Source organism: Diadema antillarum, unplaced genomic scaffold (genome assembly GCF_040938485.1).
Source record: "Diadema antillarum isolate AM-2024a unplaced genomic scaffold, OU_Dant_1.0 scf00000088, whole genome shotgun sequence".
In the NCBI taxonomy this organism is placed as follows: Eukaryota; Metazoa; Echinodermata; class Echinoidea; order Diadematoida; family Diadematidae; genus Diadema; species Diadema antillarum.
The window spans coordinates 113,881-140,935 of record NW_027270977.1 but is presented as its reverse complement, the minus strand read 5'-3'; the positions used below and the strand labels follow the sequence as shown (position 1 = coordinate 140,935).

Genomic DNA, 27,055 nt, shown 5'->3' with positions numbered 1-27,055 from the left:
AACGTCTCTGACTAAAATAAACATTGTTTTAGTGAAAATTCAAATGAAGGGTAGAAAAAGATTCAAATGAATATATTTTCATCTTGTTCATGCTTTTGAAGACTGTGTTAATTTGTTCCTAAAATATTGTTTACCTCCTGTGAAGTTTACAAAAGCTAATACACACGGAAGTTAAAGTAAAAGTGGAGTTTTTGTCATTTAAGCAGAGATTTTTATATTCTTATCTTCACTTTCATCTCATTTGAACAAAACATATAGCAGGGGTCTCATTTGTTTAAATGTTAATGTTCACTAGATACTAATAATGAATTTAGTGCATTTCGTTTGGTCAAATCCCCATAAAAGCCCTTTACAGATGCTGAAAGTAAGCCATGTTTTGATCAGAGACGTTCAGGTTTCACTCATAGACGTTCCTCAGACATAGACAATAAAAACGATGTCCTCTGATCCATAATTACGAGGTTTTTGAACAAACAACATTATTCTTTTATTGAACACATGTTTATCTTTTGTGAACAATTCAGAATGGTAATTTCAACTTGAATTATTTTTCATAATAACCGATTGTAACTACAAACCTCCAAATTGTAAGAGGAATTTCGATTTCTACTCCAAAAATCAACAACAAACCTGTCCTTGTTATATTATTCATATCTTACAACACTTTTGAATGGCAGACAAATAAAAATTACATGAAATACTTGCAATTTTGACTACCTTACCTAAATTATTTGTTTATATCAGAGACATTTGATTTTCCATCAGGGACGTTTCGGCTGTAAGTTATCACTAGAATTAAACACCAAACTCCCTATTTTAAAAGATGCTCGTACCTCAACATTCCACATTCATTGAGATATCATTTACCGAGGCATATGTCAAGGAATGTTTTTGTTTATGATGACCACTACTTTGTATTTCACGTTCCGGTGTATGCGAAGGTGTGCCCACATGCTATCAATATTGTATATGTTTTATTTCAAATGTAGTCCAAATCTATAACAAAGGTAAACACGAATTTATTAATACTATTTTAATTTGACCACTATACCTCAAATATGATTGTATGTGTATGTCAGGCCAGTTCGGATTTTTATTAGGGACCGTACCTGGGCCACTGTTATGATGTTGTCTCAGAAATCTGTAATTAACCTATACTCATCCTAGAAGCGTCAAATTCCGCCGTGCTTTTTTGTATACTATGGCAGATATAAATTGTAAACGCCAAACTCAAAGAATATCAACGGTGTGGTACAGCAAACGTTTGACCAAAAATGAACTGAAAACCTCTTTCAAGAGGTTGACAATGATAACATTACAATACCACATTTTACCTGTCACATCGGTGGGGATTATCAATCCTTCTTTCTACTCGAAGGCGATACATAAGTATAGTGTTGTAGAGGAAACTAAGTAAAGGGACATTCTTATTAGACATTGTCTTGTTTCATCATAGATGTAAGTATTTTTCCTTTTCTCATGCATTTGGCTTACAAACCTAAAAAAAATAATACCACTAGAACATCTCACCTTACTTCTAAGAGAAAAGGAGTCATTACAGGGAAATTCAGCCCAAATATGAGCTAGCCGCTGATAAGAAAGAATAAAATCTTACGGGCTCAAGAAAAAAAATAATGAAGTTATGACATTTTGAAGTTTCGCTAATTTTTTTCAGGAAACAGTTTTTGAACGGTCATTATGAATATGCTAATGGCAAATTAAGCTTGTCATTCCCTCACAACTTGCCATAATGTTTGCACATAAACTTTTGAAATTTTCAGTTTTTCATTCAAGCATAATTATGCCCGAGGCTTTAATCCGGGTATATCTAACTGATTACTATTCTGAAGGTAATCAACCAGGAATAGCATCATGTTTCAGATTTCAAAGACAGAAAAATTGAATTTTCATTATTTTTTGTACACGATCAATGGAAAATTGTGAGGTTATGACATGGTTAGCTCACTTATTTGCATATTCTTATCAACTGTTCGAGAACTTGTTTGCAGAAATTAGCAAAACTTCAAAAAGGCAGTTAATTAAGGGTGCAATTAAGCACAATTTAGGGTGCAAGTATGCACCGCAGGTGTGCTGCTATTGCTACAAATTAGGTGCAAATTTGAACATTTATTTCTTAGCGTGTAAGCCTCAGATTTCACAGCCTCAAAAGCAAACGTAGTGATGTGCATGAAAAACAGAGTCCGCATTATAACATTGAATTGTATTTCCTCTCCACTTGGTATTCCATGTCCTCAATCAGTGCATGGTACCGACTGCGTCGCTTGCTACCTGAAACAGGGGTTGGGATAGTCATTATTTTGTAAACAGATGGCACCTCCAAGATGTCCGTCCGGTCTTGCCAGTACCACGGCCGTTGTCTGGAACTTGTAGGCTCCATGAACATGACTGAGCCTAAAGATCCTGAGCAGGACGAAATTCTAATATTCGGAGCATTTAAAATCCATCCGGTCTTCCCATCTTGCTGTAAGAAAAAAAAAGATAGAGTTAAAATGATATTAAAATAAATTTATCATGCACTGGAAGAACAATGTACGCACAAATGAACGTCTCTGATCAAAATCATAAAATCAACATTGTTTTTAGATTGCGTAAATTACCTAGAACGATGTATGTATACGAGGGCCATATACTGTGGAATAATGAAAGATCTACTCCTTATTGTAGTAGTTGAAAATGTGTAAAACGTTCAATGTAACGTCTCTGACGTAAACATCTTTGTTTATCAGTACTTAATGGGTTTGATTTTTACAAGATATTGGCATTATATTTGGATTGAGGAACCAATGTGCTGCAAACATAGGCACCAATTCGCCATGGTGGGTCATTGATATTGGTTTGAGAGCAGATCCTATTTGTTCAGAGAACGTCTCTGACCTAAACCTGTTTTTCTTACATTTCTGCCTCTCTCACAAAAAATACGTAAACTAAAGTGACTACTACATAATAATCATAGACTATTGACCTATTACTAGTCATAAAACATATTTTCTGTCCTGGCAATGTGTTTACACTTGCTCAATCAACAGAAAATCTTAAATTTGAAACTCTTTTACATATTTCAACATCTTTCAGGAAGCTTCATTTTTCTTAATATTACAACACGCCCGTGTTAACTTGGTTCTACTTGTTCCTATAATACTAACTGAGCCCATCCAGACATAAATTTACTTTAATGTTCTCATAATTTGTATAGTGGATGTCTTTATTTCATGAAACAGTAATTCTCAGAGACGTTTTTCATTTTGCTCAGAGACGTGCGGTCTTTGATTTTCGTGCAGATTCTTACATATTTACTGTCTGTCCTTTTTTGATTTACCTCTAATCCAAAGATTAAAATACATAATTTCACAAATGATATTGATTGGCAAATCTACGGAATAATAATTCTAATAAATCGGCACAAACACCAGGAAGTTTTTGTTATTACTCACATTTTCAAGATTTGTGGGCATATCTGTCGTTGAACTGTGCTGACTCGATTCCAGGATGGCTCGTCAGTGCGTAAAATAAGCACGCAAATAAAGTATCATGCAGTGCGAAAGTGTCAGATGAGGGAATATCCCTTCAGAGACTTTCAATCAGGGACATTCGTTTTGATCAGAGACATTCGCCAAGTCGGGTTTTCAACCAGAACTCACTTTTGTGGACAGTATGCTACTAAAGTTGCCAATCATCATAGTCGCCTGGCTCACACTGACATACTAATAACCACTTTTTATCTCAAGCATAATCCACTTTCATTAATGACACCATTAAACAACTGAACATCTCTGATGGTTATTCAGTATAATTTTCTTTAATGAGCCACCACACGATTATTTCACACAGCTCATTCACAAATTTTGATGGAATGGTAGTATGGATAAGACGCTAAATAAATATGGCCTTACATGTTTTCATAGTCATCCTGAATTTTTGGCGTCAAGGAAAAGATAATTCATTCAGAGACGTTCTTTTTCAGACATAAGTGAATTCAACGTTTCCTGATAAGATGAATAATACACACGTTCATGGCAGAAGTACTTGATTAAATAGTTGAAGTGTGTAGGCTTACTCACAAGGAAAAACAAAGCTTTAGAATTGCATTAGAACAAAAATTAAGACGTGTGATTCTGGGATTTTTTCCCAAAATATGCATTTTTGTCAATTTTTTCAGCTTCAAGACATTATTTTTTAAAGAAAATGCAGTAAGAACACTACAAAGTATATATTTTCTGAAAGGTACAACCCTCCCCTACCAAATGATACCTAAAACCATGAAAAACACCCCCAGGTGACAATTTTACAAGGGTTTGAATATCGAACAGCCCGAAAATGGCCAATTGTACATCGTTCAACGTTTTCACCCATATATATATGACCATGCATCACGAAACCAACAAAAAGTATCATGTGCTAATTCATATGAGGTCTCAAAATAGGTGAAATGTGTCAACCTAGTCTGATAATTTCTTCATTGCATTTGTTATAATGGCCTTACATCCCGTCTTTGGTCCCATTCATTGCACAGAGCACATCTTGGTGAGTTGAAGTACTTGAATAGACCCTAAACTTCAAAGCCTCTTTTCTCATTAACACTTTTTCCAGAGTGTGTACTTTCTTTCCATTATATAGACAGGTTAGGAAAGTCCATTTGTATTGAGTTATGCATCATTTTAAAGCATAATTATAGAGAGTCTGCTCTTTTAAAGAAACCTGCACTCAAATAAACATCAATGTCTGGCAGCTTTTTGGTAGTTTTGTGATGCAGGGTCACGTAATATTGCCACATGAAGCGACTACATTTCCTACCTGTCTATGTCAGGCAAGCCACCCGTCTCTCTGTGCCACAGATCCGCCACCATATCCACCTGACTCTTCATCATGGACTGCCCCGCCCCCCTGGAGCTCTCGTACCCCTCCCTGGCCTTCTCCCATTCCAGTCTCCTGCTAGAGGCAACCCCTCTCGCCTCCTCTGGCTGCACAAAATTGACCTTGTTCCAACCGTTCACGCTCTGCTGGTCACCTCTCTGCATCTGGTGGACCCCGGCGGAACTATCAGCCAAGGCACTCATCCCCTGTAGTCCCACATCATGGCTTTCACCGCGCTGCAGCTGCTGCTGCTGTGCACCAAAATTTTTCTCTCTTCTTAGTCCCACATCACTCATTGTCCTGTCTTTGCCATTCACTGACATCTTACCGCTCAGTTTGTTTATTGCACTGGAACTCCCAAAGTTTCTGTTAACAAGCTGCCCTGGTTTATTGCCATCGGAGGTCTTTAAATTGTTAATGTCTATACTTTTACTATTTACATTTTTTCCTCTATCTACACGATGTGAATTCAAACTATTTGTCTTTTCTGAATATTTAGCTCTGACGAAATAGGAGTCACTTATTCGCTGTGACATTAGTACTGCTTTGCTCTCAACCTGAGTTCTCTTCCTCTCCTCTTCCTCTGCTTGTCTCCGAGAATCACGGCTTGGATCCTTCCAACTTGATTTCTCTTCTGGCACAATAGCATTGTCTTCCTTTCCATACAAAATTTCTGCAATGTGCCCTCCTTGCTGGAGCTTCATTTTCTTGTGTTTTGATCCCAGACATCCTGCCATCTGCACCATAAAACAAGCAAGCACGAAATTGAGGAAAATCCATGTTATTCCTGAACAACACTGACCTAACCTGCACATATTTTCCTTTCTTTCAGTTAACAGAAACACAGCTAACATCACGATGAATCCTAACATCATGATGAATAAATTCAAACGTCATTTCAATTTCAATTTATTGCTTTTTATACATTTCTCAAAATAAGAGAAACATTTGTAGCAATGTAATCAACATACAATTATGAATGATGTCAAAAATAACACAAAAACACAACAATATTAATCAGACACTTGTAATATGTCAGTATCCTACATGTAAGGCAACAAAGAAAGAAAAAGCAAGAGAAGTATGATGGAATCTACACCAAAGCAGACTTGTGGAGCTGCAGGATCTAAATATGAGAGATGATTACCAGGTTTGGAGAGCGTAACTATCATTAAACATGAAGTAGTCATAATGTAATAAATGGATGGGAAGAAAGAAGCTTTACACAGAAAGATATACAAATTAAACAACCACAATATCAGTCAGGTTTTGCTCAGGTGACAACGTAAGGAATTCATGAAAACATTTGAGAAGGTAATCTGTACAGAGATGTCGTACAAGAAAATGTTTAAGCCAGCTTCTATCTATGTGATCACATCTGTTGTTACAGTTGCCTTTACTTGATATGAATGGGGGGGGGGGGGGGGAGGGGGTGGTACATGTATAGTCCAGTCAAAATATGAAATGACCCACAACTAATTGCAACAGAAACGATTCCACTTGCATTTGACCCGGAAGAGCTATCAAAATAACATATTAAAAGTTCCCTAAAATTCGAGTGGTGGATCAATGTCTAATTTGCATAAATTCAAGATGGCCGCCGTACAACCTATTTATGCCTATATCTGGGGATATGTAACCCACAGAAAGTAAATTCCGGTGTCTAATCCTATGTTTTTTAGGTCAAGGAATACAAATATGTTATGTATAGCAACTTTCAAACATCCTTTTATATAGTTTTTGCATATATTTGCATATAATTACATGCAAAATGGTCGCCATATTGCCTGCGCAAGCCCGTATCTTCGTATATCATTAATGTAGTACACTCAGGAATAAGTCGCTATATATCTGGACATAAAACCGCAGAAAATAAATTCTGGTGTCTAAACCTATAGATGTTTTTTAGGTCAGGGAATACAATTATGATATAAGCAGTAACTTTCAAACTTCCCTTTATACATTTTTTTGCATATATTTCCATTCAATTAAATGCAAAATGACCGCCGTAGTGCCACTACAGGCTTATATTTCTATCTGTAAAAGGTACCTAGTGATGGTGTCTGTGGTCTTAATTTTACTACTGAGAATCACTGATGTAGAATACGTTCCACTCAGCAATAGTTACCTATATTTCACTAAAAATTTGCATATATTTATACATAAATCTATTCAAATTACTACCGTGAATATGATTTCAGATATACGAATACAAGCTGCAGAAGGTTGATTGCACTGTAATGTCTCATCCAAGATATCAAGGGAAAATTGTTATACCATTTAAAACCTTGATGATTATCCTACACCTAGTGTGTATATTCTTGCATTTATTAAAAGTATTGTATTACATTGTACTCACATTTTCTTGAGATACAGCCTCAAAACAGAGAACAACTGTAAGTAGCATCGAATAGAACATATCTTTATTAACTGTAGATTCAACTTATCTTCCAAAGTGTGCTCAATAGGTACACAAATATTAAAGTCTAAAATTATGTAGTAGGAATCGTTAAAATATTTCATGATTGCATGATATCTAATGTATTATGTTTTGTAATTTGCCCTCATGTTTACTGCTTATTACTTGTGTCTATGTTGCAATTCTTTATTTCTTCTCTCTTTTTTTTTTTGCCAAGGGGGGGGGGGGCATGTCATCAAGTTCATGATTATCCATAAGCTACTCTACAAAAGTTTAACGAGTTTGGACATATCTCATATAGCTTTCAAAGTGTGCTTACGGTACACAAAAATTGGTCTTAAATCATTCAGCAGGTTTTTTTTTTTTCAAACATCTTTTTTCTTACCTACGATGATTTACATCCATGTTTAGTTGATACTTGTGTCCTTTGTTGCAAAACTTTTGGTAAAGGCATGTTTATCAATGAGCAACATATGACCGTGATAATTTGTATGGAAGTGGATTTTGTCATATTTTTGCACGGTTTCACCCAGTGACTCACTGAAAATGTAAAACATTGTGATTTACAGCCAGATACAAAGAAAAAGAAAAAAAAAGGAAATGCCTTAACATTTCTATTACTAGTACTCTGGATTCATCAGTCGATCAATACAAACAGCATCCTTCTCATTGGCTTCAAGCTCATACAACACATATAAATTCTTATACGTCTTACTTTCACCATTTTTCATGTTGTATCTGCAGCTTTATTAAAAGAAATGTTTCCTATTGCATTGAGGCTTCGCACTAATAACATTTTCACCAACACACAGTTGTTGTTTTTTAGAAATGCGAGCAGCATGAAGGCTGAATTCAATTTTGCTGGCGAAAAAGCAGTCTTAAGTCAGATAAAAAACAAAATACATAACATCATTTTCTGTTCCTAACCCTTCCAAAAGGTCCCTTCCCTCCAGCTTTTCTTCAAGTTAAACAGTGGAAGGGAAATGACATACAATCATTGGAATTGGGACGATTTTAGGAAGATGTTTAATCAAAAATATGTTCTGATCACTACAGACACAGTGCAGCTATTAAGAACTCCTGAAGAAAGTCTGATGCAACTGCAAGACAGGATGTTAGCAACTGGCAGTGTATAGTTGCAGGGCAAGCAGATTTGACTGCACACAACCCATACCAGTGTCAGATGCGGGCCATTATATATCAGACACTTGTAATGTTGTATTTCTAAAATATGTGAGGAGTGAGATTATGCTGTTCTAATTGGTGACTAGGAATAAGAAGCATTCTCGAAAGACATCGACACAGTTTACAACAAACGTGAGACTTACCACGCTTCAGTATGAAATAGAGCCGAGATCCTGTTTGCTTTAAATTAATCAACTGCAATTTCACACCATCCTAGTCCAGAATTTGTGGTAAACACATAAAACACTGTGAGTGTAAGCTATAGTTTTGTATACTCGTGTTTCTATTTTGAGAGATCACATTACATACCTTAGTATCTGTATTATCACAAGCTAGAAAATGAAAATGATGTACAGGAAACGAAAGTTTTCTTGAAATCAAGTGACTCATCTTAGCCAAAGGTTCAAGACAGCAAAAAAGATTCAAGCTAATATTGCAAATAGCCATCATTTATATTCTACTGTCCGGTCGTCGGTCATGCATACATTTTCAAAAACCATTTCCAGCTAGGTTCTCTTTAAAAAAACCCATGTAATGACAGATTTTCAACAAACTAGGCAAGTAGCATCCCAAGGATGATAGGCTTTCAAGGTGTTCAAATAGACACCATATTCCGAAAGGTCCCAGAACCCCGAAATTAAGGAATCTATTATAAAAAAAAAACTCCCGTCACACACACACACCCTCACACACACACACACACAAAAGTAGAACCAAGTGTAACAGAGCTAGGTATAATGTACAAAGTTGAATATCTTGGAGATTGCATATAGATTTAAGTTTACTTTCACAGTTTAACTTATTTTCGAAATATTACACATTATATATATATATATATATATATATATATATATATATATATATATATATTGACAGCAAATCTTGCACATATAGACGTGGCTGGTGTTGGGTAGCACCCCTTTAATCATCGAGTGTGGTCTTGTAGTGTTGTCTGTGTACAGACAACACTACAAGACCACACTCAGCACCAACACAATCCTGAAGAAGGGCTTTTCGCCTGAAAGCTCGATGATTAAAGGGGTGCTACCCAACACCAGCCACGTCTATATATGCAAGACTTGCTGTCAATAGATTTACTGTCCTTGCACCGCCCCGCCATGTTGTGGTTAAGTCCTTTGATGTCAGTATATATATATATATATATATATATATATATATATATATATATATATATATATATAATGATACTTGTAATCAATGTGTTGGTACCAGTACAGAAAGATGACGAATCAGGGTGGTAATGCATTTCAGTCCAACAGTGCTATTTAGTCAGACCAAATTTTCGACGCAAACATTCGTCTTTCTTCACAATTGTCATTGTCGATCCTGAGGAAGATGAATGTATCCGTCGAAAATTTGGTCTGAATAAATAGCACTGTTGAACTGAAATGCATTGCCACCATACTTCGTATGTATATATATATATATATATATATATATATATATATATATATACATATATCACGGGTACCATCTACCCCAACCCCCCCCCCCCTCCACCCCAGGCCACAGGATGCCCAAAGGCACCTTAAATATTACCTATAGGTGCGGATGCCTTGGGGCTGGGACCAGTTATTGGGGGCCACTTTTGATTTTTGATCCTTTTTTTGAAAACATATGGTCAAATTTTCAACAAACTTAGTACTGTAGGTGCATTTATCGCTAGTGTCATGAATATATGAACATCATGCCTCCCTGGGCCATGGAGGTCCCTAAAGGCTTGTAGAAATGGCCCTTCCCAAAGTCTTCCAATTTCCTCTCTCCCAAGTAATAGTCTGTAAGAATGCATGGAAGGTGAACTTGAGATACTCGAGTGAGGGCTGGACCCCTGGGTCTTTTATTCAGAAAGTGAGTGAGTGACATGGTATCCTGATATGACAAGAACATTCTCTAAACAAATGTCCAAACTCACGAAGCTTTTGTAGAGTAGCTTATGGATATAAGCTACTCTTAATTTGAATAGATTTATGTATAAATATATGCAAATTTTTAGTGAAATATAGGTAATTATTCCTGATTGGAACGTTTTCTACAACAGTGACTTTCAGCAGTAAATTAAGACCATAGACACCACCACTGGGTACCTTTTACAGATAGAGATATAAGCCTGTAGAGGAATTATGGCGGCCATTTTGCATTTAGTGAATGCAAATATATTCCAAAAAATGTATAAAGGGAAGCTTGAAAGTTACTGCTAATATCATAATTGTATTCCCTGACCTAAAAAACATAGGTTTAGACACCAGAATATATTTTTTGTGGGTTTTATGTCCAGATATATAGCGACTTATTCCTGAGTGTACTACATTAATGGTATACGAAGATACGGGCTTGCACAGGCAATATGGCGGCCATTTTGCATGTAATTATATGCAAATATATGCAAAAACTATATAAAGGGATGCTTGAAAGTTGCTACAGATAACATAATTGTATTCCTTGACCTAAAAAACATAGGTTTAGACACCGGAATTTACTTTCTATTGGTTACGTATCCCGAGATATAGGCATAAACAGGTTGTATGGCGGCCATTTTGAATTTATGCAAATTAGACACTGATCCACCACTCGAATTTTAGGGAACTTTTAATATGTTATTTTGATAGCTCTTCCGGGTCAAATGCAAGTGGAATCGTTTCTGTTGCAATTAGTTGTGGGTTAACCCACTTTTTGTCGTATTTTGACTGGACTAGTAGTAGAAGATGGGAGTGGGGGAGAGGGGGGAGGTAGCTTGTATTTTGCACATGCCAAGGTTTAGGAATGGAATATCTCATGAGCTGTCCGGATGTTCATTAAGAGGGGCCATCACCCTTGAATAATAATTGCCTCTTTAACATCAATCAAAAATTGACACACCAGCATACGTCTGGCACGGAGCCAAATAGGGGTATGATGAGACCACTTCTTAATCTATCGGGAGTGAAACAAAACGAGACGACAGTCCTGCAAATATTTGGCGAGCAAACATCTCGAGTTCCCCCTTGGTCACAAGAGGGTACTCTGCCGGGGAATTCCAAACATCCCGTTTTTAATTCTCATACCGAGACTGCCTCTTGCCAGCAGCCACAAAACCGAGCTTTACTGGTCTTTCCCTTTAATAGACTTCACAATCATAGTAACTCTAGAGGATTCTCATTGACAGATTTATGGCTGTGTTGCAATACATGATCATATTAATGACCATCTTTTTGTTTTACTGCAATACGCAGTGATAATTGATCATCCTTCAACAGTTTTGCTACACTACAAGAATCCATCAGGCAGAGCAGCCATTTCCTTCTTCAACCCACATAAGTAATGCTGAAATTTTGCTGCAGAAGCCATCCCCTTGCTATCTTGACAACACTTGATTAACTGCATACTGCAAATTGGCAACGTTATACATCATGTTGAGGAAAGATTACATGCAACTGACTAGATTCATTAAATCTTTACAAATTAGAAGGATCGTTTTACAGAAATTTGCACATTTGAGATAGAAATGGGCATTTTCAAAAAATGTGTTGTCCATATCAAGGATCAGTTCTAAAAATGAACAGGTTGACTCATGTTTTTAAAATCAAAACACATAATAGAAGATGAACAAAATAGGGTTTAAATGAAAGAGCTACATATTTCTTTCTCCTTTGAAACACTGGGAAAAACAAAACAGGAACGAAGAGGAGAAGACTCGATATCAGCATCACACTACTCAAGAATGATGCTTTCTTGGATTTGATGAGTTAACAAAGAGTCAAGGTATCATTTTGTTAGGGGGAAATGAATTTCAGGTGTTTTGCCGAATCATAAATTTTCATGTAACAAACAAACACACAAAAAAGGTCATTTGCATGCTCATCATTTCAGGTCTCGAATATCATCAAATTTGGGTCAAGGCAGCTTTTTTTGAGAAGGCACAAATCCAGTCAAAGGGGCACAAATGAGTAATGAAATAAAATAAATAGTTTGATTTCGTAAGGGGCATTCCGGCCAGTGGGAGGGACATGGTGGCAATCTGCTAATGGTAGGTGGGTATTTCCAACACTGTAGTTTCGCACTAGTTCCTTATCACCCTAGATTCTTGTCACGCAAAGTATGCAAAAATGTCCACTGTGACAATATATCAAGCAAACAGGGGATTCCTACCTCAGAGTGAATGATAAAACCTTTGCCGGTGACCAAGACGTTCTTGGCAATTCTCTCCTGGTCTGTCTCTATGTCAAGGAGTGGCTCCAACAGCTTCTCAAGGCTAGCTCCAACTGGATCTGGGAATTATCATGATAACAATATCAATCAATCAATCAATCAATCAATCAATCAATCAATCAATCGATCGATCAATCAATCAATCAATCAAACAAACAAACAATCAAGCAATCAAACAATCAATCAATCAAGCAAGAAAGCAAGCAAGCAAGCAAGCAATCAATCAAACAATCAATCAATCAATCAATCAATCAAACAAACAAACAAACAAACAAACAAACAAACAATCAATCAATCAATCAATCAACCAATCAAACAAACAATCAAATAAACAATTAATTAATCAATCAATCAATCAATCAATCAATCAAATCATTCTTTTACAGCTCACGATACCTTTAACAAGGTCTCTATGCACTTTGAGGAAAGAAAGACAATTGAAGAATATGAACATTTTTTTTAAGGATTTTTTTTTAAGGAATTCAAAGTTTATTTGGTGAAAATTGGTTTTGAAATGGCTGAGATATTCAAAACAAAGCAATCCTTATATAAGGTTGGAACTGCCTTTTATCATGGTGCATGTTTTGTTTTACTTTGTTTTTGGATGTCTCAGCCATTTCAAAACCAATTTTCATCTAATAAACTTTGGATTCCACTTAGAATTGTATGCTCTTTAACATTTCATACAGTGGTTTCTAAGTATCTCGCAAAAAGTTAGATGTAAAAGGTAAATCCTCACCTCAACCAATACTATACCACCCCTTTAATATATCTTTGAGGCTTTTAACATCACATTAAGTCAATTTGCAACACACATACACACACACAAACATGTACAAAGCTGTATGTATAAACACATCTGTGAAAGCATGTGATTTACACAAACTTCACGTATTTCCATAGGTTAGACTGCTATGCAATTTTCTTTGACATCTTTAATATGAGTGCATGCATACATGTACCATTTTATATTGGCAGGCTGTTTATGTTCACATGAAGTCGGGCAATAAAGCTAGAAAGCAAATTTCATGTAATCATGCAGGATGCTCTGTATAAAGTATGCCCCTCGGACACAATGCTGTACTCTCTTCCAAAGTGTTCTTATTTCTTCTAAACTCCATAACAGTAAATATAGATTTTCTGCCTGCCCTGAAGAAACTATTATGCAAGGTTCTCATATCCAGGGTTTGCAATGCCATTTTGAGGGGCTAGCAAGGCCCTCAAATAGCACTTCAACCCTTTCATAGTTTTGCTATAGGGTATTCCTACTCTGCTGATCAGTATATGAAATAGAAGGACTTTTCAGCGAGGAATATTAATCCTTTGAGGACGGGCTAATTTTGCTACAACACACATTTCCCATATAGATACCCCGACCTGCCTGGGTATACTCTGGACTCATTCTCAATGGGTTAAAGCATTGTTTACTTCCTTTGTGTGTTTTCTTCTTTTTCTTTTTTAAGGAAAGAAGAAAACTTACTGAAATCAACAAAGAAAACAAACATTGAGGAAAAAAGATCTGGCTGATTTATTCTGCAGCATTCTGTCCTGGCCAAGGACAAAACCATAGAATAGCAGTACTCATTGAGTTGCAGTGTGCAGAATAATTTGAAGCTTGAAGCATAGTGGATGTTTACAACAAGGTCCTTGATGATATAAAATAGATGGAAAACCTTAAAATGGAGAATGATTTACTTCTTTCAACAAGAATTGCACTGGCAAGCTGCATTTTCTTTTGTTGCCATGTTTGAGAGCTTTTCAGATTTGATTACTATGGAAAGAATAGCTTATCATTCGGCCATGACTATCCTGCTGCCTCAAAGATCAATGGGGTCTTGGAAACCATTTGTTGAAGTAGGCCATACACATTGTTTTCATCCTCATAATAATAACTGTCATGATAATAACTGCTAAGTTTTGTGGAAACTTGAGGTGCATTCTCAAGGAAAGAATTAACATGTTAAAATAAGCCCCTAATTTGTCCCCCCTCCCATATTGGACCCCAAGGAAACTACACTATCTTGTTAAATGTACAAGGTACTTGTCCATATCTCAGTCACTTCTGGTTCTAGTGAAGAGATCCTATCACCCTAGGGACGTTACCTGCCAAGTTTGGTGAAAATGCATCACAGGGTTTTCGAGAAGATGTTGAAAATGTAAAGAGTTTACATGTGACGCACAACAGAAAACACACTTAAGCCTTGCCTTAAGCCAATTAGGTGAGTTTTATATAAAAAAGGGATGCCACTCACAAACTGGACTGTATGACTCACAATTTGAACAAATGAACAACACCTATTAAAAACTTTGCTCTATCTTTATGAAACTTTCCTGAAACAATGACAGATGCGTTGTTTCTATCACAACAAGAGATGCATCTTTCGTTTCATCCAAACGTTTTCCAGTTTCGGTTTGTTTTATTTCTGCATTTGTAAAAATCATTATCTCATCAATATATATGTAAGAGTACTTGATATACAGAGTGCTTACTGGTAGATTTACATAACTATGTGTGTCCACAAACATACATTTTATCCCATCTTGGAGGGTGGAGGGTGCAGGAGATTGCATCAATATGCAGTTTGTTCGACTGGGATAACAATCTCTGGGAGATGTGTTTAGCTTGCAATTCTCTCTTTGCATTGCATTACAGAATGAAGAAGAATGACCGAGTGCTGGATTTGATATCGAGAAAACTTAGAAATGAATGAAAACACCCCACACCCACAAACACAGGCAAGGATGTCCCATAAAGATGCCAGTAGTGATGTTACAATCCTCAGGTGTGCAGTTTAGATTCAGTACAGAAGTGCTTTATCTGGGGTAATCGTCACTTTCTGAAAATAAGGATGATACCTAATGACTATTATGGCCATCTGGGGAGATGGTTAACCTTCTCGATAACATAATAGATTTGAGAAATGTGGGTGGAAAAAAGATGAAACTAGAGTTCTCTTTTCAGATCATATGTTACACTATTTGTAAATGGCATCTGTTTTGTTTGTTTTTTGTTTGTTTGTTTGTTTGTTTGTGTATGTGTGTGTGTGTGTGTGTGTATTGTCCCATAATCTGAGAGTGGCAATAGAAATATCCACTGACGTAATTTGTGTGTGCTTTGACAAATTATGGCTTCGACAAATTATGGCTTCCCAAAGCGCTCATTTATCATTCACAGCAGGTATGTGTTTACCAGTTTCACTGCAAAACACCTTTTTTTGTGTGTGTGTGTGTGTGTGTGTGTGCGTGTGCATGCGTGCCTGTTAAAGGCATAATTTACCATTTGCAGATGAAACAAAAACCCAGCATTAGCGCTTTAAAATAGTTCTAAAATGTGAGTTAGGGATAGAAACATCCAATGTATAAATCTGAACCAGTATAATTAATGTTAAGTATTGTTAAATATACAAAATGTGAATAATAGTTATAACAAAAACATTTCTAGACTAAAACGTTTAGAGTGATGGTTTATTGGCAAATATAGTGATATTTCCTTGTATTTTAGGCTTTATTGCAAAAATTTTATAAGGTAGGATGTTTTGTGATACAACTGACTTACACATACACATCAAAAGTGATATCTTAAACATTTTTAAATCACTACTGCCAAAGGTAAACAGGACCTTTAAAATTCTCTCCCTCTCCCTCTTACTCTCCCTCTCTTTTCCACTCTCTCTATCTATAATCCATATTTTCACTAGTATGTCCATTGTGGCACAACCGAATGCATGAAACAGGGAAAGCAACAAAATTATTTCATTACATATGCAAAAACAAATACCATCACATCCAATTTTTGGTAATGTATTGAATACATTTTTTTCGATTGTTCTTCTGTAAAACTGAGGATGTCCATATCAAGATCCATAGTGGGTAGTTCTTTCTAAGATTGACTGAAAAATAAAAATTCTACTAAACTCACAACATCATGATGCACTGGTTGTCAACAACATGAAGTAACATCAGACCGAATTCCCTCAATTTTCAAACATTTACACTGCTGTACACATTTTCACAAGCAGTTCAGTGTGAGTAGTCTTCAAGGAAAACAATACAGACCTCAATTATGATCATGATACTGTTTGGAGAGATGGCTTGTGCAACAAATTGATTGAGGGGACTGTTGCCTTACTTAGCTGAAGCAGCGTGCTGAGGAGGAGGCCAGTCCTCTGGAAGCGAAACCCGGGGCGGTATCCCGCATCCATGCTGATGACGTCGCTCCCGTTCACCTGCCTGTACGTCAGGACGCAGTCCTGCAGTATGAGAAGAGAGCGTAGCCATAGAAGACAGAAGTGAGAGAAAAACGAGATTTCATCAGAAATATGAATTCTTCAAATATCTATCCTTTTTTCCCATCATCTGGGAACCGTTTCATGAACGTTGTCAGCGCTGACAAGTTGTCAGTCTCTGACAATCACCATGGTAACAGTCAGTGACCAGAGCATCTCAGCCAATCAAAACCAAGGATTTTGCAAAAATTGTCAGAGACTGACAACTTGTCAGCGCTGACTAAATTGATGAAACCCCCCCCCCCCCCCCCCCCGTTTTTCTGAAATTCCCACCGCAAGAGAACGGTTCAAGAAGAAACTTCCTTTTCTTTGAATATCAGATGCGTTATTTATTAGGCGTTCCATGTTTGCTTTTCGTTCTTCTTACAGAGTCGTTAATGTCAAGGCTATTCCTGAATTTATGAATTATCATGCATCATGTGCATCTTGCATATTGTTAGTTATGCATCTATGTTAAACGAGTGACGAGGAATCTTGTAAGCGCATTACAGGTGGCTATCTCAGAAATTTTTAATATATTCTCGTTGTTTGTTCTCTTGCTCTTTTTTGCTCTCTTTTCCTTTTACGTCCCACTCCTTCCTTTCATAGTTTTCGTTATTAGGTTGTTTGCTTAGTAAGACTAACATTGTAATCTAGGGACCTATGCAATACAAGCTTTGCATTTTAGTAGGTCCCCCAACTTTCATGTTTGTCAAACTGTCTTCTCTTGTCTTCTTTCTTAATTACGATGTCATGTCTAGTCTTATGTTCTATCGCTCGTATCGTGGTATTTGTGTTTGAGATGTGAATCAATAAAATCAAATCAATCAAACCAAAACTAATTAACCTCCTGTAACAAGGCTAATACTAGTTTTGTCACTAAAAAGACATTTAATAAAAAATATGAACTCTCCAAATATTTGTTCCTGTTTCTATGATCTGTCTTTGCCAAAATTTTACCCCAGAAGAAAGGTTCAAGAAGAAAGCTAATCAATTATGCTATAACAAGGCTGGTACTTAAATTTTGTCACTGAAACAGATTATTAGTACTCAAACGCTCACCACTGTTACACTGCATTAGCAGTGAAATAGCAAATGCCACGCAAGCCTCATGAAACTTTGTTATCTCATTTGTTTGATTTTTCTATGCATTCCACAGAATTGAATCATTTTCTATCATTACATCATTAGCACAAATGAATCTTGCACTTTGTTGATGGATCAAATCAATTATTAGAAAGTTTGTGCAAGAAATGAGCCTCATATATATCACTCTCTGTGCATCTCTGTGGTACTCTGTGATTTTTTGAAAGGGCATTTCATTTCAAACTGAGCCAAACTCATGTTTGATGTTTTGCAATTTACAATGGCCTCTCAATTATCATTGTGAGTTCTCTCTACCGGGACCATGCACATTCTGAGAGTCGTCTGCGCTCCGACGCCTTTGGTGTTTTGCAATTTACAATGGCAGCCCTTTCCCCCAAAGCCAAACTTTTGACACAGCCACAGCTCCCCCCCCCCTCCCTCCCACCCTCATCTTCTGATTCCATGTCATTGCCAGGGATTGAAATAGATCTCTCATCCTCCTCCTAATAGATCACTGGTAGCCGGGATAGCTGCCCTAGAGCAGGTATGTCAGTTTAGATGAAAGATTCTCTCATCAATCAAGAGAGAAAGAGACAGTGACACACACACACACACACACACACACACACACACACACACACACACACACAGGAGCACTTGTTGGCATGGCAACAGATGAGACGGGGAGGGATGTTACATCTCTTTGCCAGTAACTTCATGACTACAGGCTTAAAGGGTAATGAAACCCAACTGTGCATGTCGATTGATTGAATCCAGCAATATTACAAGAACACATCAGTGAAAGTTTCAGGAAAACTGGACAATCTGTTCATGAGTACAATATGAACTTTTCACATTTTGATGCAGCCATCGGTGAATGAGAATACTACTACAAACAGTTTATGATGTCATGCATGAAAAATGATAAAAAGAAAATTTAACGAAAAATCAACAACTTAACATTTCATTTTTAAAAATCAAAAGCAGTTTAATTCCCTTGACTTATAACTGCCACATGTTAAGGGTATAATTATTCCCCCTGCTTTCTGTAAAAAAGAGGCAAGTCAAGTGCTCTTTTGTTATGCTAGAGAAGTGAAAATATGCACATCTCCACCTCCTAAATCACGATTTAATATATCAAGGGTCAAACCAAGCATACAACAACACAAACAACCAGAATTATAAAATGCAAAACTCAATTTGGAAAACACCATCTGATAGCAATAGGCCAGAGGTAATATGAGATAGGTTCATCCCTAGATGTTTGGAAATAACCTGACTGGCAGCTGGCTGTCTGGGGGCTCATGCAAGCATTGTTCAATTAGCATGAAAACATGTTTTAATACACTTTCACAAATGATTTGCCAATCAGCTTCAGATGGCACTACACCTACATGTACTATCTCAAGGCAACAAGAGTGGTGTGGGGGACTTAAAGGACAAGTCCACCTTCGTAGACATGAGGATTGAGTGAATGCAGAAATATTTAATAGTAGAAAACATCAGCGAGAGTTTGAAGAAAACTGGATGAGCCATTTAAAAGTTATGAATTTTTGAAGTTTCTGCTCAGTCACTGCTGGATGAGAAGACTACTAGAGCTTGTGTTGTCACATGTGTAGAACGATATAAAGAAAATGCAAAGAAAATTTAACATATTTTCACTTTTCTCGCATAATGAAAAAACACATACTTGACTTACTCTTTCAGAAGGCAGGGGGAATAACATTACCCCCAACATACAAAAAGTACATCAGTGGCGAGACAAGGAATTGTGCACTTTTTTCAACAAAAAAAAAAGAATTCGTGAAATTCTGTTTTTATTTTCGTCAAATCGTTCTGCCCACGTGACATTATGCACTGTAGTAGTCTTCTCATCCAGCAGTGACTGATATAATAGGTATTTTAAAAATTCATAACTTTTGAATGGATTGTCAGATTTTCCCCAAAGTTTCACTGATGTGTTCTACTGATATTGCTGAATTCACTCAACCCACATGTATATTATGAAGGTGGACTTGTCCTTTAATACATCAAGGGTCAAACCAAGTATACAGCAAAACAGGCACTCAGAATTGTATAAACTCACTTTGGAAAACACCTGCTGATAGCAATTGGCCAGATATGATATGAGATACGTCTTTGAAAATAACATGATTCAATGCTGCTCGTCTGGGGTTCAAGAACGTATTGTTCAATTCACATGAAAACATGTTTCAAAACACTTTCGCAAATGAACTATTTGCTGACCCTGTCTCCGCCTCAAGAACGTATGTTCAACTTGCATGAAAACATGTTTCAAAACACTTTCACAAATGAGCTATTTGCCAATCCGCTTTGGGGCTACAGTACCTGCTGCCATCAAGGCAATGAGAGTGGTATGGTGGACTTTACAGGTTGATGGATGCTCATGTTAATCGCCCCAGGGGGTGATGCATTCCATCATATTGATGGGGATTCCAGATTTCTCCACTCACAAAGGGATAAACGGCAATCTCGCGTGATGAATTGCTGATTGCAACACCATCATTCGCATGATGGTGATCATCTCGGCACTTGGAGTGCAAATTTGTCAATATTAATTGCCACTACAGTCGTATTTGTATGCAGAAAACTGAGTATAATGTTTTATATGGACAGCCTATGTCACATTTATGTTTTTTGGAGGATGCTACTTGTAATAAGTGACAATATGGACGTCATTTTCCCTGAGTCAGCGACAAAAGGGAGTATTCATTATGCTTCATGCATATAATGTTGTTGATAGAGTGCCCCATGAATAACTGCTGCTGTTTATATACCAGAGAGTGAACGTCTGTGCAATGTGCATAAAAATTGTAATTAAACTTATTTTTTAATATTGGGCCTATAAATAATTGTTCGTTTTTGTTTTTGTTTTTTGTGTTTTGTTTTTGTTCTGTTCTGTTCTGTTTTGTTTTGTTTTTTGCTCTGTAGCGTTACCACGAGCATTCTCTGTACACAGAGTAGGCCTTAATGGCATTTTGAGCTCTTGATTCAAATGGGATTTATAAAAACGTACAAATTAATGTGATACCTACACTTCTTAAGGTCATGCCTGTGCCATTGTACAGCATCAAATTGTATTATAATTTGAAACCAAATCTGCAAAAAGTGGTAATCATGACACTTTTTGTGGATTCAGTAAAAGCATTAACATTTGTAGAACACATCAGTGAAAGTTTGAGGAAAATCGGACGATCGATGCAAAAGTTCAGCATTTTAAAAATTTTGGTGTTGGAACCGCTGGATGAGGAGACTACTAGAGGCTATGACGTATGAGTGGACAACAATATAAAGAAAATATAACAGGAATTCCACAAAAATTTACTTTTCTAGCAAAATGAAAGAGTACTTGACAAACCGCTTCCAGAAAGCAGGGGAATAATTACTACCCCTAACATATGTCAGTATCAAGTTGAAGGAATGTGTAATTTTCATGAACAAGTAGTTTTTATTGAATTCCCTTTATATTGTAGTCCACTCATACGTTATAACCTCTAGTAGTCTCCTTACCCAGCAGTTCCAACACCAAAACTTTAAAAATTCATAACTTTTGCATCGATTGCCCGATTTTCCTCTTTCACTGATGTGTTTTACTAATGTTGCTGCTTTCACTCAACCCACATTGCTCTTTGGGTTTACGTTCCCTTTAATGTGCACGCTAATTTAACAAATTTTATGAGAGCCAAGATTTGCAAAATCAAAAGTTCAGGCAAAAGTTTTTTTCTACAATATATGCATTGAATGCCAGTGGCAATTCGCAAAAATTTCATGTCATAAAAAAGGCCATCGACTCCAATTTTGCTAAAAATTTCATGCCGCAGTCTCACATATCTCGTTTTACAATATACATTGTATTTATACAGTGGTATCTCGGGTTTCATCATGTTTTTTGCATACACGCATATGCATGACCCTTCTTTTTCAAGTGATTTAACATCCACTCATCAACGTCCAAAAATCTCCATGCCAAGATTATATAGGAATGAAGTCCTGAAGATAAAGGGGCATTCGAGACGATTTTCAGAATTTCACATCATGTACAGTGTAGTACCAGTACATAAATCAACAGCTCCATACATGTGTAGATTTGTGGAATTTATTGTGGTTGGTGGTCCTTGAGCAGAGACACAATACTCTGAATAAGAAATTACACTGAACAATGACGATGACATAGGAGGCTCACATACATGTATTTCACAAATGTATCAGTGTAATTCCATTTAATACAATACTGCATGCTTGCAAGTTCACCAGTGTATAATCTATGCATACCTTCTTCTTTTGTTCTGCTTCTTTGAGCCCCAACTCATGCATTCTTACGGTGAGGCTGCCCATGTCATCATCCTTGTTCATTACAATTTGTTATAAATTTTGAAAACATTTTTATTTTTCATCCAAACCATTACAAATCCTGAAACTCTATACTCAGTAGAGTTATTGTGGAAAAATGAGCAAAGAAAGTGGGATTCCACCGGGATACAAACCCGAGACCTCAAGATTGCTAGCCCGGTGCTCTACCGACTGAGCTATAGAAAGCCCTAGTACAGTGTTCGTCCCAGAAACCCTTAATTCTCAATGCTCGGATGGTCAGAAGCTATAGCAGTGTGATTGTGTGTGACATACACGCACACACTTAAACCTGGCATAAACCCGAAGGACAATTCAACTTAGGGATAAATGCGAGGGATCACCGAAGTGATGCAGCTTTTTGAGTATGTAATAAATGCAGACAGAATAAAACTGACCAGACAGAATATAATATATTAGTGGAAAATGAGCAAAGAAAATGGGATTTATAGTTGTTATTAAATGTAAGAATCTGGAAATCATCCAGAGGTCTCCTTTAATGTAGATAATCTTTATAACGATCTAAAGCATCCTCCCAAAGATGTGCTACATGCAGGCTCAACATTGATCAGCAAACCTGCATCCCTGAGTTCTCTCTGCCTAAAAGCCTCTCCTCTGTTATCCATTATTGTCTGTATCTAGATACACTGCATTTCACTCACATCTAGTGCACTGCATTTCACTCACATGTGCACTCATTAAAGAGGTTTGTGGAGCATGATCAAATTAACCTGAATTTACTGAGTAGATTTGTGCTTTAAAAGGGCAGGGCTTGCCATCCATAAGGCATAGGGGGTGGGGTGCAGCTGATGAAAGCATTTTTATAGGGTTCTTTTTTTTTTTCAGAAATGCTGGCATCGGTAACAGAGCAAAAGCCCAAAATATCACGTTTTGCATCATACTGACATGAGGCACCACACAATGCAACCTCATGGGAGACTGTAGAGATTAATTTCTTTGCATTCCAGACAGGCTTGACAGTCGAGTGAGGAAGTTGCAAGGAAGTTATTTTGAACAGAATACATTTTTCACGACTTTCGGGAAGAAAGACATCGTAACAGTAAAAGCATATTTTGTGTTACTGAATAAAAGTAAAACTAAAGTTGACCGTAAGGCATTTAATATCATTGAAAAGTTGGGGGGTTGTTTCAAAATGGACGATGATGAGCTGATACAATCAAAATTTTTCCATTTATTTGTTTATCTATATGCCATTTCATTTCAGTTAACACAAATATGCACTTCTGTTACATGGGTGAGTTTATGCCAGCCTTCCCTATCTCCTTCATGGTTGGATGCAGCCAAACAAATTGATTCCTGTGCATTTCTCTATATTGATTTCTACTACAAGTTGTTACTGGTATCCCTCCCCTCATTCTGCCTTCCACATTCCCTTGAATAAGAGTCTTTTCTATACGATTTCTTCCTATGACGTGTCCGAAAAGTCACAGCTTTCGAGAGAGTATCATCTTGCGTATGTCTCAGTATGACGAGCCCCGATCCAATCTTGATCTCTACACCAAATCAATTAGTTTGGTTTTGAAACAGGGGATCACCTCACTCAGGCATGTACTGCATAACATCAAATTAGCTTTGGAGCAATCATCCAATTCCGTATGATGACCAGCCCTGATCCAATCTTCTCTAGATAACCCAATCAATTAGATTGGTTAAAGGGGAATTTACTGCAATCAGATTACACTGCGTAATATATGGAGTAGCTTTTGAGCGACTGTCCCCTTCCATATGACCAGTCCTCATTCAATCTCTTGTATGTATTCTATCAACAGTTAGTTTATTACGGGGGAATTTACCTTAATTATATTATATTGCATAATATGGAATTGGAAACCATACAACCTGTGGCCCTATTTAGGGCAGTATTTTCTAATATCCCAAGAAATTAAGACCATGAGATATTATGATTATGCAGCATCACTATAAATATTGGTTCACATATCCCTGTGTCTGAAAACACCTCTGATTTGTCAAGCCATATTATACGGAGGCTTTCGTGTGTGGCACAGTAGTACACTGCATAGTGTGTACACGGTGTCCTTCGAATCATGCAGTGAGTTTGAACACCTCACAGTACCTCTTCTCGTGCTATCGCAAAATTTTGCCAAAGCAGGTATCCTGACGAATCGATTTGACATGGAGCAGGATCTATGGTCTAATTTTAGACTCTAAATCATTATGGTGGTCTACTGTGAAAGCAGTATTAATTTAATACCTCAAATGTAAATGTGTATTCATTGAATGCATAAATAGTGCTCAGTGTGTCGGCAATGTTTGAGGAAAATCAGACAATCTGTTCAAAAGTTATGACTTTTTCTCAAACTTCACTTATTTGTAAACTAGTACTATTTCTGCATTACTGAACCCACGTGCATATTTGGAGTAAATTTCCCTTTACTCCACTCATATCAGACACACTCTGAACAGGATACTGGCAAGTTATGGGGACGCAAAACATATAAACTGCACAATAAGAATGACAAAGGCAAATTTCTATAAAGTACAAGTTGTACACAAAGTATGGCACTGTTACTGCACATCTAGGGCAATATCATTCCCCTAAATTGCTGGAAAGGGTTACTGGGCAAGGCACATCATGTAATATGATACAGATATTGCCTTTTCAAAGGTGCAATATACTGCTTGACATTCCAGCAGGAGTTACTTTTTCCCTGATAGATTATATTTTCCAAGAAGCTCATGGTCTACATAAATACACAAATCATTTATGCTAGCCCCTGGTAGCCAGTCAAATATTGGAATCACATTACCTACAAAATGTACATGATGTCACTGCTAATTGCAAAATAAAAATGATTTTGATAATTGCTGCATTGGTAATATGATTGCATTATATTCAAACATGTCTTATTACTGTAAAACACAATATTTTCGTGGCATGAAATTTTTGTGAATGGAAGCCGACAGCCTTATTCGCAGCATGAAATTTTCGTGAGTTGCCTCTAACATTCAATGCATATCGTAGACAAGACCTTTAGCGTGCATTTTACAGTATGCTGCATAGCATCTGCGATTGGAGTCGTGTTCAGACTGGATACAGATCTAGAGCAGAAATGCTGGGATTCTTCAGTGGAGTCAACATACCTCTCTAGGTTGGCTGCAGCAAAAGCGGGGCGCCACTGGACGCTGGCCCTCCAGAAGGGTGACCTTGGTCAGCGTGGGGCTGTCCCATGTGTCGGAAGGGGCGCTGGAGAGGGCGCAGGAGAGCTGCAATGCGAAGCACGCCCTCTCAGCCAGGTGGCTTAGGCTGTTCCACGACTTCATGTACGATGACTGTTGACCAACAACAACAAAAAATCACAATTCTTCTTCATTCCAAATGGACATGTACATACATATATTTCCCCAAAAAATTATTGTTGTTGTTTTGTTTTTTTTTCATTTCTATTTCATTCATGGCTCTGCATTACACTTAAATGTTCAAATGTACAAAATAAATACATATGAAACATGATACTTGGTAGCTCCTGTCAAGGAGTATACTGGGACTTTCCAGTTGAATGTTCAGATAAACAAATGTGCAGATATTCAATATACAAAAAATACAAAATATGATTTCTTCTGTCACGGAGTACTATAACAAATGTGAATGAAATATTAAAAAAAAGGCTCCCACCTCCCTCCTACTAATACATATTACAAATGAAAACCTCCTCTTCAATAAAAAACCTCTTCCTCAATTCCTTGGTCTGCATTCATAACGAAAGATACTGTAAAAGTGGTTATTTTCGAGCAAGTAATTGTTTGGACTCAGCCGGGTGAGATGAATTTCGAGTATTTTTTATTCTACCGAATCAAGATATTTATTAGTGAAGCTCATGACATGAAAAAATATTTGAGTGTTTTTATTTTCACACTGGTTTCCAGTCGCGCAAAATATTTACGGAAATTTCCACCCTTAGAAAATTTTCAATTTTACTATAGATGAATTCTGTAGCTATCTATATAGAGATAGTCAGATCAAGATGAGTAGATAGTAGATAGTGAGATTGAGATGAAGAGATGAAAAGATAGAAAAAGACAAGACTCACAGAGATGAGCAGACAGATAGAAAGTATGAGAAAAAGGAGAGAGAAAATACCTGATATTGAATGACCTACATCTACCACCACACAAGTGCATACATAAAATACATGAAATATATGAATATATTATTTACCAATTCATATATTACTAGCAGCACCCGTGGAAATCCACGGGTCTGAGGGGTTTTATTTTTTTTTTTCTCATAATACGATTTTGCACATTTTTATTGAAGAAATAAAAAGAAAAGTCTTCTCATTCTTTCGTTAATTGTGCTGTCTTCTAAATGACCACCCTTCCCAGAAATTTTATAATACATTTTTGTAGAATATGCCAGGCGATCCGGTCCATTGGTAGGGATCATTCCCGCCACTACTTGCTTTAAATTTATTATAGAACTTGAGTTTCGAGGGGTTATTTGCACCCGTTGAAGTCCAACAGTTGTCTTGTTGCCCCTCACCCCTCCCCCCCCCCCCCCTCACGCACACACACATTTCCACCTCCGCAGGGCAAAAAACAAAAACATTCAGGGAAAAATTACCAAAAACGCAAATGAGATTCCCCGAAAGTTCTGCCCACAGGTTGTTCCCGT

General features: G+C 37.0%; 1 protein-coding gene across 1 annotated transcript in view; it reads right to left on the bottom strand.

Moving 5' to 3' along the window:
• The window catches only part of LOC139718072 (uncharacterized), a 95,205-nt gene that overhangs the window by 28,098 nt on the left and 40,052 nt on the right, over positions 1 to 27,055 (bottom strand). Inside the window, exons 6-10 of the mRNA XM_071629566.1 lie at positions 25,525 to 25,713; positions 16,812 to 16,932; positions 12,549 to 12,741; positions 11,362 to 11,407; positions 4,813 to 5,609 (exon numbers count right to left, since the gene is read on the bottom strand). Of these exons, the coding sequence (XP_071485667.1) occupies positions 4,813 to 5,609; positions 11,362 to 11,407; positions 12,549 to 12,741; positions 16,812 to 16,932; positions 25,525 to 25,713 (1,346 nt within the window). The remainder of the gene's footprint in view (positions 1 to 4,812; positions 5,610 to 11,361; positions 11,408 to 12,548; positions 12,742 to 16,811; positions 16,933 to 25,524; positions 25,714 to 27,055) is intronic.